Source organism: Corvus hawaiiensis, chromosome 6 (assembly GCF_020740725.1).
Source record: "Corvus hawaiiensis isolate bCorHaw1 chromosome 6, bCorHaw1.pri.cur, whole genome shotgun sequence".
NCBI lineage: Eukaryota > Metazoa > Chordata > Aves > Passeriformes > Corvidae > Corvus > Corvus hawaiiensis.
Window position 1 is genome coordinate 35,719,396 of NC_063218.1, and position 14,539 is coordinate 35,733,934.

Genomic DNA, 14,539 nt, shown 5'->3' on the forward strand with positions numbered 1-14,539 from the left:
CTGCTGCAAGGAGAGGATGCAGCACTTTGCCAGGAGTCAGGCCCTGCGAGAAGGAAAGAAAGGAGGTTTGAAGGGGAAAGGGGGTTAGCCCAGGCTCCTTAGACGTGAGCCTGAAGATGGCGTGTCTGAGTTAGGGGCAATGCCGATAGCCCAGCTGAAGTGCCGTCTACACCAATGCCTGCAATATTTAGATTTAGGTTGGACATCAGGAAGAATTTCTTCACAGAAGGGGCGATTAGACATTGGAATGAGGTGGAGTCACCCTGCCTGGGGGCCTTCAAGGAAAGACTGGATGTGATAATGCCATGGTATGGTTAATACGGTGGTGTTCGGCCATACCTTGGCCTCGGTTAGCTCAGAACTGTTTTCTAACCGAACTGATTTCGTAACTCTTTGATTGAAAAACCCCTTTCCCAGGGCTGTGTCTCTTCCCACGTTCCACAGTACCCGCAGAAGGCGGGAGCCCCGCGGGCCGCTGGGGGGGGGGGGCGGCACGCGGTACCCACGCTCGGGGCGGGCCCGGGCCACCAGGGGGCGCTGTGCCGGGCGGGGGCGGGGCTGCGGGCAGGCCACGCGCAGGCGCAGCGCTGCCCCTCCGGCGGCGGCGGCGCGCGTCCCCTGCCGCAAGGGCCGCCGGTCCGTCGGCGGCGCGGGGGCGGGCGGGCGGCCCGGGCCCGGACATAAGATGGCGGCGGCGTTGCTGGGGCGGCGGCGGCGGCGGTTGCGGCTGTCGCGGAGCGCGGGCGGTGCGCGGCTCTGCCCGGGCTCGCAGGGCGGATAGAGCGGGGCCGGCGCGGCGGAGCGGGGCCGCCATGGGCTCCCAGGTGCTGCAGATCCTGCGCCAGGGCGTGTGGGCGGCGCTGAGCGGCGGCTGGTACCAGGACCCGCACCAGGGCGCGGGGGTCAACGCGCTGCACCTCTACCTGTGGCTCTTCCTGCTCGGCTTCCCCTTCACCCTGTACATGGTGAGTGCAGACCCGGCCTGTGCCGGGGGTCGGCCGGGCCTTGCGGGGCCCGGGGTGGGGGGGGACGGTCGGGAGGGGCCGCGGGGCCGCCGCGCGCGCGCCCCCTGCCCGCGGCGCGGCCCCGGGAACGGCCCCGGGCCCCCCCCGCCGCTGGGAGCGGGCCCGACAGCCGCGATCGGGGCTGCGGCGTTTCGGGAACACCGACCCCTTACTGGCAATCTGTGGGTGGGCGCTATCGGGGCGCGGCAGGGCTATAGGCGCTGGCACTTTGCCTTCGTTTTTCTGTTTTCTTTCTTTTGAAATTGAAAATATTTCTGTCAGTTTCCGCTGCCGATATACTGACGGTTTAGTAAAAAGCAGTTTCTATAGAATCTGTCAGATTTATCCAGTGTTTTTGACTGGCAGCATTATCACTTTCTGAGTTTTGAGTGTGGTGGAGGGATGTGGTTCCATAACCTGGAAGTTTTATTTGGATGTGGTGTGCTCGCTGACAGTGTATCTGGATTGTATTATCGACAAGAAGTTAGTCTGGCTTTTTTGTTAATGTCCAGATTTCAGTGTACTCGGTTTGTGAGATTTCCTGTCTTATATATCTTTGTAACTGACACTTCAATCAAAGCTGTTAAAATACTAACCTTTAAACCTAGAAACTTTCTTGACGTTTGGACTTGGGAACAAATAGAGAAGGGATATGATCGGTTAGAAGAAAAGGGGGCGGTTTCCTGTTGGCCAGTAGTTTTTTTCCCTGTGTAAGCTGTGTTTAACTTATGAAATGCTAATAGTTTACTTTGGGTTTTTCAATAGAAAAGTGTGATGATAATAGTGTGCTTTGACCAGTTTTGTGTATATGAGGTAGAACATCATTTGCAAGACTGCTAGATGCTGTGACAACCTTAAGTAGAAGCTGCCTTATGAAAATTTAGTTAGTGAATGAAATGTTGGAGATAAAATGGTATGCAAGTGCAGTTGCAGAAATTGAGAGCTCTGAGGTCAGGCATTTGCTCTGTTTAAAAGCAATTTGTAAGTTTGCAGTATGAGACACTTCATACTAAGAAATAGCTAATGTGGAAAAGGAGGTTACAGCTCTGTATGGTTTTTAATTCATATTACAGTGTCTTGGAAAAGGCAACTCTAAGGCTTTTTGTTTGAAAACTTCTAGGCTACTGGCAGGGAAACTAAAGGCTGAGACAAATTACTTTTAAAACTGAAGTTAAGTGAGAACAGCTAGATAAAACTTTTAACTAAGCAGATACTTTGTATGAGAACTGTGAATCTGTATGTATTTAAAGTTCTGCAGAATATGGGCAGAAGAGGTACCTTTTGGTTTTGAATATAGCTTTACAATTTTTTTTTATAATAGTACTGCTCTTCTGTTTCGACAGAACAGTCTATTTAATTAATACTGCCTTGCTGAGAAGGCTCACCATGAACATCTACATCCTGCATGCACAGGAGACTTTTGAAGGGGGCTGATCTATATCGCACATAGGTCTTTTGACAAATGGTAAATCTGGGCCAGCATTTGAGTCTCCTGCTGCTCCTAAAGCAGTAGGTAAGCTTCAGTTACCCGTACAATGGGGTAAACTTCAGTGTTGCTTAAACGCTTTTTCCTGTGCAAAGGGAAAAGACAGACAACAGCAAACTGCTTTGGGTTTTGTTGAGGTCAGAGAAATTCTCTTGCTTCCTAGCTCTGGATAAGTTAAAGATGCAACAAGTGCCAACTTCCCTGAGAATAAGTAGGGAGATTAGTCACAAGTTAAAGGAGATTGAATCATATTTGGCTGTTCTCCCTCTTTCCACCCTCTGCAGTTTAAGTGTTGTCTAGACATAAACTAAACAGGCAGAACTGTGTTGGTCATCTTAGCTCTTTAGCATCTCTTAAGTTCTTTTTTAGAATAAAAAGCAGTAAGTGTTGCATTGCTGTAGGACATGCATAAATAAGCAGAACTTGCTTAAAAAGTCTTAGGTAATTGTAATCTGAATTCTGAGCATGGCTCACTGATGTGTAGGAGGGAGTTTCTAAGCTAGCTTCAAGTGACTTGTTGCTGGCAGACAACCCTGTGTGTTTAAAAAATCAAGGTATATAGAAAGACTTAGACTGCTGACAGGTGTTATATTACTTATAAAACTTCCCCATTTAAAGATTTATGAGATCATAGCATTGCTTTTATGCATTGGATCATCAATAACTGTGGTTATTTCTAAGTTCTTTTGTAGCAAGAAATACAAAAGAATCCCCTAAGAACTTTGCTTGTAGCTGGCTCTCAAGGCTGAATGCATTTAATAGAAAGCTAATCACTTTTTTTTCCAAATGTTATTTAACCCCCAACAAGAATAGAACACTTTAGGATATGGGAATTTAGATGCACTTACTGCTTAAAGACTTGGTTTAGTGCAACCAGCGTTGCTAATCTTTTTTCTGTGCATTTGTTTTGTTGATCTGGTATTTTCAGAATGGAATCTGGTAATGGTTGTGGTCAGCAAGTAATGCCATAAATCTGTGTGTTCCATTGTGTGTGTATGCCAGTGCTGTTAGAGTTGATGGATTTAATGTGTGGTACAAACTTACTGAAAAAATTAGCAGTAGTCAGTAAGCAACCTTTCTTCCTTGGTACTGCATCTGCTTTCTGAGCTTAAGCACGTGCAAGTGAGGGTTTTACCCTGTGTGAAGATGACGGATGTATACATAAATGTATCTATTTTACCAGTCTGGATACTTTTACTTTTTCTCGTGTATTTATATACTTAAACTGAGCTTGTTGGAAGCGTGGCAAAAATAAAAGTGTAGATAATGAAGGAACTGGGGTCTAGAGTAAGAAATGCTGGTATAGGGAAGCTGCTTGAGTCTGTTCTTGGATTTGTGGCTTGGCAGTATGCATATAAAAATTTTGCTTTCTAGGCTAGTTAAATCTATCCTGTTTGTATTCAGTAACAGACTCAACTGTGCTTGTTGATGTGCCTGTCTGTTGTAAGAGCTGATCCCTGCTTTTACTCTAAAGCAAAATTGGAACTGGGAGAAGAAAATGTGCTTTCTATATGGTGAAGCTGTCCAGTCACTTTGTAAAATCTAGTGGTAGAGTTGAAAAAAATACCCTGAATGCAGAGGCTAATGTTATGCATCAGTGTTGCAGGGGGGAGGGGAAAGAGGAGGCTGCCAAAGCACTTCCCCTAGTCGGAATGCTGTTTCAGCCCCACCACGTGCGCATGAGGGGGTGAAGTCTTGGCTCTGGCACTTGTGGAATTTTGCCAGTGACTGAAGAGGAGCCAGGGCTGTACCTTGCTTGGGGTGATGGGCTCATATGTACCTACAGAACTTGTCTGTCAAAGTCAAGCTCGTTTAGACAACAGTTCACTTAATTTCCTGACTTGTGTACATAGTTATAGAAGTAGGTCATATAAATGTAGCTTCACGTGGAGGTTTATCCAGCTGAAGTCCCTGAAATATGTCCTGTTTCTTAATAAGATTTTAAATAATTGAAATTCAGTTTGTGATCGTAATGCCTGGTATGCCATATTGTTCTAAGACACTTCTAGTTTCTTGGCTACTCAAGTTTCGGTTGTATGGCTTGAGGTTTCAGTCAAAACCTACATGACTTGTAACTGAACTCTCTTCCAGATAACAGCAGTTCTTAAGGGCTCTGATTGTCCATAAACAAGAATTGGGGACAAAATTGTATCTGTTGTTTCCTGATCTTTCCTCTTTTCCAGTAAAACTGTTTCTATAAAATACTGGGCTCAAAATGCTTGTACTCTTTAGTCTTTTTACAAGATGGCTGTTACTTCTTAATGTTTAGTTGATATCACCTTTATGTATGGATTTGCAATCTGATTTGATTTTGAAAACTTTGCTATGACTGTTTTCAACAGTTAACAGCTATGCATATTTTTTTTTTCTGAAAATAATCTGGAATTTTCATTGCATCTGTAGGGCCTAGCTAAAGATAGGTAATTTATTAGATTAGGTAGGGTCCATATAGTGTTAGTTTCTTCATAAGGATGTTGTACAGCCTCTGATCAATGAAGTTTCCTCTGGTTCCAGGCACATATGTGCTGGAAACATTCAGTTTAGATGCAGTGACCTTTTGAGGTTAGGAATTATTTTAATGCTGTAACTAGTGGTGGGAGCTTTCTTTTTCTATTTTGACCATTAGAATCTAGAAGTGCTTAAACCTTTTTCTACCTACTTTTTTAGAAGAGGTGTGTTGTGATAGAAGGTGAGCTGACTTAACCACCAGGAGGTTTCAGAAGAGGTAGTCTTCCTTAACTGTGCATTCCTGCATCTTACCTTTGTCCATATGTATATCTTGGATTTGGTAAGTTGACTTGAATGCTTTAAATTTGGAACGTAACTCTTGTGGCAAAGGTGGTAGAAAATCAGTGTCCTTCTCTCTGCCCCCCATATTTGAGTGTACTACTCTAGCTTCCCTTTAAAGAAATAGTTTCAGGTAGGAGTTTATCTAATAGTTGGGTTTGTTCAGTCATTAGATAACTGAAGTTTTCAACAGAACATAATTAAAAACAGTTTTTATATGGTTCTGGGTAGCTCTTTATATTGTACAAGAGCTTCAGTTGTGATGACTGCTGTGGAGTATGTTTTCTTTCGGTGCTAATGCAAGTGATTAGAAATGTGCAGTAAAAAGGGCTGTTCTCTGAAATGTTGTTGCAGCTGTAGACTTGTGGCCAGCTGGTATCTACTAACAAGTGCTAACCTGAGGGTTTTAGTATGCTGTGCTCAATAAAAACGCTTTAGTATTTGAAATTATTTTGATTGTATTGAGATGTAATATAGTGGGAAATTTGCATGACTTAGATTTGTATTCCAGTTTTGAAGGTGGTATCACACAGGATGCTGGTGAGAAATCTGTCTCTCCTCAAATGTGGTAAAATGCTAAGCATGGTTTAAAATGGTAATCTTGCTTTTAGCTTGCTTTGTTTTGTGCGGGAGAAGACCCCAAATGGATGTTGAGTGCTTCTAAGTTTGGCTAAGAAAAACAGAGAAGGTGCAAGTGATTTAGCTTAGGCTGCAGTAAGTTTCCTCTTCAGGCTGTACCGCAGACAAATTGCTGGTACCATGGGTGGCAGTGCTGTGCCCACAGCATGATACTTGATGTCAAGTATGTTCATATGGCAGACTAAGCTAGGTAAAATGCCATCTCCTTCCCAGAGTATGTGCCCTATTCTGAGATGAGCAGCTACTACAAATATGAAGAAGGAAAAGTAGTCAGTTAGCTTAGCTTATTTTTTTATTTTTCTGCAATTCTGTGAAAACAGAATGTGAGGAAAAATCTTGAATTCCTTGTTAGGTTTGCTGCAAGTTACATGAGGTGTTTTGCCTTTTTTCTTGTACTTTTTCTTAAAGCTTTCCTTTGAAAAGCTGGATGTGTAGATTTTGGAAGATAAACTGGATATACTGTGACCTTCCTGCTGACAGAGGAGAGGGGAGAAAGAGCTCTCTAGACAGGAAAGTACAGGCATGTCTTTTATGGAGCAATTCTAGCTTTTGTTACCTAGTGTTAGTCTGACTCTTCTGGTAATGGCTTCTGAATGCTAGGTGTTGTAAAGGAGAGGAAAGTTGAAGCTGTGTGAGATGGGGTAGCAGACTGCCTAGCAGGTACAAGCAACTCATGTGTTTTGTCAAAGTTAACGGGCTGGCCCTTGTCTGCAGGGAACCAACTCTGAAGTTTTTGGAAGTAGAAACACCTCATTTATTGAGGAAACCGTTCTAGCATGGCTTCATGAGTTGTAGGGATGCTATGTGATTGTGGATCCTGTTTGCTTATTGATGCTGGTTTTAAGTAGCTTGGTTTCTTCTTTCTCCTCCTTAGCTGGTGCTTGGTGAGTGAATATCTGTTCATCATGATGTTGTCCAGCTCAGCATGTGAAATGAAACTTAGAAAACTTCAGCTTAGTTTGCCTGGCCTACTTCAAATGTTATATTCAGTGTTGACTTAACTTTTTTTGGAGGGAAAGGTACGTGTTGATGATGGTTGTCAGACTTGACTTGTTTTGGATGATACCATGCTGGGTTACAAAGAGTTGTCGTGGTGATCAAAGTTCCAGGGACATCTTGAAGAGTCAGAAGGGGAAAATGAGTAGAGAAAAAGAAAAGGAGGCTTCTCTATTCAGCACATATGATCAGGCTGAGTAATTTAAAATTGATTGGCTGGCAGCTATGGTTAGGTTATGCTACTTAAAATCCTTCTAAGATTCAGGGAAATAATTTCAGGTAGGAGGTTGCGTTACATTGCGTAATGTTGCGCTATGTTGTCAGCAAGTCAATTTTAAATGACTCAAAATGTTTCTATGTGCTGATTAAAGGCATTACTGTCTTATACTTTGATCGTTTTGTGGTTTTGACTCTGCAAGATGTTCCTGGGACTTTATCAATGATGACTTTTCTCTTCCCATGGCCTCTCTAGGGAGGTATGGAAATGAGCCGGAATTGTCTTTCAGCCATGAGGTCTAAAAAGACAGTTCATTTGTTCTACTCATTTACTATTAATGTTCAAGCTGGATATCAGCTGTTTAATTCTGATTGTCATATGTCTGTATGTGTTTTTATATTTTGGAAGTATATCCCAAACTACACTGTGAGCAGGGTAACGGATAGTGGTGCAGTGAAATACTTCAGAACCTAAACTTTTGTTGCTTTTGTAAGGGAAATGGTCTATTTGTGGATGAATACTGAGACTTAATAGCTCATTTTGTTTAGTCACTGCCTAGGGAAATGGCAAAATTTAAAAACATGAATAAAACATGTTTTAGAAGGATGAAAGTGTTGAAGTGAAATCTGGAGTTTAACCAGTACTTTGAACACTTCTCCTAAATAGCTGTTAGGCTGGACTTCATCGATACCTATTGCTGAAGTGATTGATCTGTAAAAGCCTTACTTACCTCTGCAAAAGTTGCATGACAACTCTTAACTCTGACTGGAATTTCAAATGTTGAATTCAGGACTGAGGGGTTTTTTTTATGTGGCTTCTGGTTGCCTTTCATACAGATGAAAATTTTTCTTCAAAACATGTGTTGGCTACCTTTCCATGGGCATACAATGATCTAGCACAAATCTTTGCTGCCTCTGGTCTTGCAGGTTATTGTGTTCTGGTATGCAGTGTGTGTGTCACACGTGTAAGCAACCTCTTTATGTATGCAAGTAAGAAAGTTTGGCCTTTGTGTGACTGATCAGTATCTTGTCATGCAGCAGTAGCTGTTGGAAGCTGACAAGCAGAGTCAAAACACCAGTGTTTGGTATCTAAGCAGGTTTTTTCCCATCCAACCATGCTGTCAAACTTGCATCAAGTTTTTCCAAAACGGAGTTGGTGCTGTGCACTAGACCTGAAATAAGATCTCATCCCATGCTTGCTTGGTTTAATCTTGCCCTTTTTTTTTTTTTTTTCTCATAACAGTTAATCAAAAATATTGGGTGTCACACATGGCTAGCTCTAAGTTTCCTGGTCTAGGTCTTGCATTGCAAAAGCATGGAAGAAGAGAATAAGAGTTGAGCTTGGTTCTCAGGCTTCAGTGAGACAAATCTATTGAGCATGGTGCTGTGGTGATTTGGTATGTTTGGTAGTCCAGCTGTTTCTTTTTTCTGTGTTGCTAGACTTTTAATGTTTTTCACACAAAGACCGACTGTAGGTGGTGTAACTTTCAGAATGATCGTATTTTCTCCATGAAACAAACTGTTAAAATCTAGATAGTGTTCTTACAGATATTTGACCTTGTATTCATTAACTTTTTCTTACTCTTTTTTTGGAAGGCTCTTCCTTCTTCCATGATGATAGTAGCTGTCTACTGCCCCGTGATTGCAGCTCTCTTTATCGTTTTGAAGATGGTGAATTACCGTTTGCACAGGGCACTGGATGAGGGAGAAATTGTGGAGAGGAATGCCAGTGAGCATATGGACAGAGGTGCAAAAACAGAACAAAGCAATGTTTCAGCCAAGAGGAAAGACAGCAATGGGCCCAGGTAAGTTGTCTGCTGATGTTTGCATACTGCTTCAAATGACTAACAGTCCTGTCTTCATCTGTGTAGCTGGAGTGGTGATTGAGATTAAACACTGAGGAATACAGATACAGACCTGTAGTTCTGAAAGATGGTTTTAAGTCTGGTCTTGAAAAGCAGACTTATTCATGTATTAGGTTTGAAATGATGGTTTCACAATAATTTCCTAGTTCCTCTCCCAAAGGAGCTCAAGAACAATATTAAACATGCTGGAAGCACTGAAACAATAGCATGAAAAATGTGAGCTGATTAGGTCACTAAATACTTAATGAACATAATTAGTACAAGTAATCTTATTTCAGTAGTAGATGTAGTATTAAAAATCTAGCTTCAAAGTCCTCATACTATATGCTAATCCTTTTATCACTAGGAGGAGTGTCTGATGTGGTTTCAATTTTAGTGTTGCAAAAACAGGAGTCAGATACAATGCTTGACTCCAGTCAGTCTTTCTCTAGGAGAACATTTTCCTGTGAATTTGGAAATTCTGGAATTGCTCTGCTCAGTAATGAAGTTAATGATTCTGAAGTACTGTCAATAGGAGGTGATTCCTTTCCAGAGAACTCTGCTGTAGCCAACATAAAAAAACACCAGAGGTTTTCCTCCTCTGACCAGACTGTTTGGAGAAAGTAGAGCAAAAGATGACTCATCAGCAAGGCCAGCTTAACCAGTTTGATCAGACTGTGGATGTTTTACAAGCTCTATTATCAAAGCCTCTGCTTGCCTTTAGATAATTAGGGCCATCTTAAAAGTTAAACTGTATGAAGTAAATCAACCTTGAATTGTTAGCTTTTAAAGATGACCTTTCTTTTGTCTCTGAGTTTCCGGTACTAGTAGTCCTGAGTAGTTTTCAAAATGAGGTGATTTGTATGCTATCCTGACTCTTAAAAGGCTGTGTGTCTTACTAAGGAAATGTAGTTGAAAGAAGCCTCTTGAGTCTGTTTATTGGGATGCTTTTAAAGAAAGGAAGTGTTAAACTGCTGCTCGTTAAAATGCTAAGCCTAGAAGTGAAAGGACTTTCCTGTGTATATATGGGGTAGCTTCTCATGAGATGGGTCCTAGGTTCTTCTCTGTCTTCTCTCAGCTCAGGTATTGTTGGCAAAAACGGTGTCTTAGATTCCTCTAAAGCTGATATACAGTAACTTCTTGTATCAATCTTTTATAAACCTGCCCCTTTTTCCATGATGTGTTTGGCAACTGAAGCTGCTTATTTTAATTGTGACTCCGTTTAGCTTACCCTATACCTTACTAAAACTGTACTGAGGTATTTTGGCATTCTGTTTCCCTAATTGTATCTTAATGCTTACTCTGCTTAATAAAATTCATGGAAATAAACTAGTGGTCTGTTCTTTCTCATGCAACCTTGGTAATGCATGTTTTAGGTGTGACCTTTAGATGTTTTGTCTCTGAGTGGTTTTTGGTGGGTTTTTTTTTGTTTGTTTGTTTTTTTGGTTTTTTGCCATGTAGCTTTTGCTTCCAAAACAGTGGCCCAAACTTGGCAAGGGAATTTCTACTAGTGTTGTGAATTACTTCTGGATGTTTCAGTTCTGTTTTGTCTAGGGAGCAGTTGACATGGGACAAGATACTACATTATAAGCATTGTGAGCTCAGAAGTAGAGGTTAGTTTGATGCTGTGTGTCCTGCTTGCCAACTAAAGTTTCATTAACTTTTATATGATCCTTGTTCCCACTTTCAGGTCTCTTAACTAGAACTGGGAACAAGGTCAATGCAGAAATTACGGAGTTACTTTTTGGTAAGTGGGATGTACAGTATATACTAATCTTTGCCTGGAAGCTTACAAGAACTCTGGGATAACATTCAAACCAGTAGATGGGATGTAGAATGAGTGTTTAATTTTGAGCTGTAACTTTATTAGTAAGTTAAATTGGAACACTAATAAAAACCCAAACCTGTGTGGGAAGAGAATGTGTAGGTAGGGTTTTCTTCTTTTTGAATTCTGCTCCTCTAATATAAGGTGGATATAGGGGAGATTTGAGCAGAGATGCTATCTGAAATATTTGCATAATCATAATATTAGTTTTGATAGCTTAGGCTACAGCATGTGATACTGAATACAGATGTATGTAGTATAGTTTGCAAAGCCATCCTAGAGTTTTTACCCTGCCCATTATATACTCATGGAGATCACTTTAGATACAAATCTTAGTATATTTGTAGGGTTAAGTAGAAGTAATGTTGAGGGTTCTGTTTAGCTTTTAAGAATTGCTTTTCCTTTTTTCTGAAGATGTTTATCCTTAAAGTGGTGCTTTCAGGCATCTTAAATTATGTGCTGTCACTTGTAGGCTTGCTTGAGCTGCTCATTTATCTTCAGTCAACACTGGTTTGTGGATGGGGGTTTTTAATGTTTCCGTGAAACTTCAGTATGTTTAAGCAAAGAACAACTTACTGTTCCTTTAGGGATGCCTTGTTTATTTTTTTGCTGTCCTCTTTCTAAAGCTGAAATTCTCTAGTTAATTTTTTCGCTTTTGAAAGAAGCTAGTCTTAATTTAGAGATAGGAGTGTGAGTTGCTGTTTTCATACTTCATGTAGTTGGTATAGTAATGTTTCTGTGAGGTTTCATGAGAGCAAGTAGAGCAGATATAGGCTGCTGGTCTCGTAGAAATATAGAAGCAGCAATGCAAGCACGATCTTTGTTGGGTATCAGTGGACCCACATAAATAATTTAAAACCCTTAAGTCAATCCTTCTTTTGGATGTATGAGTATGGCTTCTTGTCAGTGACTGCTATGGTTCAAAGTATCATAAAGCGTTCATCTGGTGATGTTGCTGTTTCTGATCTCCATCAGCATGGGGGAACTGTAATAATGATGCTACATAAATTTCAAATGTATTTCTATCAAGTAAAGCTAGTAGCTGGAGAATGTTGCATCTTTGAAATATTTACAGTCTACTTAAATATGAGCAAGAGAAATAAAATTTTAAAAAGGTGATCTCTAAAACTCTTGCCCTGCTTTTGCTTTTTATTCTCCTTCAGTTTTCTGTGGCTGGCAGACCTGTTCTTGAGTTTGGAGTTGGTTTGTATTTTTGACTATAATTAGTGACTCAAGCTGGAAAGAAAATTTGTCTTAATACTTGAAGCTGTTGTGATCTAGCATTTGCTAGATGCAGTGGCTCTTCTGTATTATGAGAGCAGCCTCCTGACTTGTTACCCTGCTATTTTGATTGGAAATTAAGGACAAATGATGATTTTCAAAGGAAAATAATAAAACCTTTCCTCTGCTTTGTCCAGAAATCAAAATAACTTATTCCAGTTACCTCTTGAAGTTCTGGTCTGAATGTCAGATTTGAGTAGTCAATCAGCCTAAGTCAGATTTTAAACTTCTGAATTCATGTAGACTTATGGCCTCTTCAGACTTTTGGTTAGTCTCTGACATGCTAATGTAATATACCTGCTGGTAGTAATTTTAGTTAAAAGAGTTACTAATAATTAGAAAGAATAGTTTTAGTTTGCTTTATGTCATCTTTGAACGCCTCTTTCACAGCAATCTCCACTGCTGGATATAATGTTTTCAGTCTTCTTGATTTGTGTAGTAACTTCACTGCAGTTATTTTGTTTGCAAATTGAAAAGTGTTAACACTTGCTTTAGGGAATGAAGACAGCCAGCTGTAAGAAACAAATTGTGGATTTTCATATCAGAAAGGCCTGGCCACAGCACTAGCATCAAGTAGCTTCTAAAGAACTCTGAATGTTGCTAAAGTCCAGATACTTAAGCATACAGTGGTCAGTCCTAGAAATCTGTATTTCCTGTTTGTTCCTGGAGACTTTGTTGGTGCTTGTTACTAGCTTTTGTTCATCTATTGGTTTGTGTGTGCTATCACAGAATACAGAAGCTGTGAGTATAGTGGCAGTGATGGATTGTGTTGTTATTCATGCTGATATCTGATGATTCAGTTTTAGACAAAATTGCCTCCTTCTTCTACCCTGGCTAACTACCTAGTTCTATGCATGAAAGCATATTTGCAATGACTGATTTTTCTACTTCATAGGATGTACTTTAATCACATGCAGTGTTTCTCAATGAATTATTCAAACAGGAAAGGAAACCCATCTTTTTGTGAAAGGCATTCTTTGTTATATCTTCAGTTTTCATTGTAATGTATGCTGAACTTAAACATTGTGAGATTTTTTCACTTTAGTCTTTAATTTCATGCTATGTCCTTCTGTATTCTTAAAATGCTTACAGAAGCAATATTTTGGCTGAAGCTGGGACTGTATCTTTTAAAATTCATTTTCCTTACCTGCTGTAGCATAATTGATAATACCAGGTCAGAGAGGGCTCTCCATTGCCAAGAGGGTGCCTGTCTGTTTGCTGAGCTGTAACAAAATGGTGGCTTTTCACTACTTTTTTTTTTTTTAATTTGCTGGAGTTGGATCATAGTTGTTCTGTGATCTAATGGCTGGTTGTCTTTTAAGTTAACTTATTTTTACTGAAGCAATATAGAATATATTCCTAACTTCAAAGTGTCCTTTTTTTGGTCACGTCTTTGATGTAGGAAGAATCATGTGCTGCTTATATTACCTAGAGTGATTCCCAAGGTTGTGCCCTTACACCTCTCCAAGATGAGAACATCTTGAAGTGTCATACTGCAGAATGAATCATGTGTCAGGTTCTTTAGTGTACAGACAGTTTGTTTACAATGCCCTCAATTGATGTCCATATATTACAAAAATTATTAGAATAACAGAAGATGCGGAGGTGGAAGAGACCCATCAGGATCATTGATTCCAACTCCTGGCCCTGTGCAGGCCACCCTATTCAGTGTTGGTCTTATTGCATGAGACTTTCCTATAAGACTAGTTGTCAATTAAGTAATCCCTGCAGTGCTTCTGTCCATTTCTGTCCCTTTCTTCAGGGGGATTTTGTCTTTAGTGTCTTTGGTCCAGCTGGAGGAGCGTTGTGCATGCGTACTTTGTTCAGGAAAACGCTGGACTTTGCTTGTTGGGAGGCAGTTGTTTATGCTTGGCAAGAAGCAGAGAGGGTCAGTGTCAAATTACTCTGCAGTTACTTCTGTTTAGAAGTCTTCTGGATCAAGGTGCTTGAAGACAGCTGTAATGGGATAAGAAGAAGAGTGCCTCAACTGCTTCCTCTTTGCAATTAACAATCAGTGCTAGGTTGGATCCTTGTGTTCTAGTCCTCAGCTTATTTCAGATCCTGTTCTCCTAATGGATGGATCCAACTTGCCCTTGTTTCATAAAATATCTGCCTTTGACAAGCTGAATTCTGTTGAATTTGATGGTGTTGCTCTAGGAAATAATTTCAAACCAATAGTTATTAATCCAGAAAGGGTGAAATCACTAGGATGTAATGGTATATATGTTGTACCTCAAAGTATTTCTTGGTAGGAACTGTAAAGTACCTGAAGGAAAGTTATTTTTGGGTAGGAAAATGTGGTTTGCATCCCTGGGAGAGATACCATGGCCCTATATGTCTCTGCCTGTCCAAAAACTTTTACATGTGGCTTTCTTCATTAACCATCCTTGCTTTTGCTCCTAGATTCTGTCTAAGGAAAAAAACAGGAGTCCTTTCCATGCTCTGAGTTCTGTGTAGTACA

General features: G+C 40.7%; 1 protein-coding gene across 10 annotated transcripts in view; it reads left to right on the plus strand.

Annotated features, from left to right (window-relative positions):
* Positions 1 to 696: 696 nt before the first annotated feature.
* PCNX1 (pecanex 1) overlaps positions 697 to 14,539 on the plus strand; it is an 86,619-nt gene continuing 72,776 nt past the window's right edge. For 3 of the 10 annotated variants that reach the window (XM_048305799.1, XM_048305804.1, XM_048305800.1), the window contains exons 1-2: positions 704 to 965; positions 8,725 to 8,933. In XM_048305799.1, coding sequence (XP_048161756.1) covers positions 813 to 965; positions 8,725 to 8,933 — 362 coding nt within the window. In that variant the 5' untranslated portion in view covers positions 704 to 812. Of the gene's footprint in view, positions 966 to 8,724; positions 8,934 to 10,662; positions 10,720 to 14,539 lie in introns of those variants that run through there. The other 7 variants (XM_048305803.1, XM_048305805.1, XM_048305806.1 and 4 more) reach the window with 4 other exon arrangements.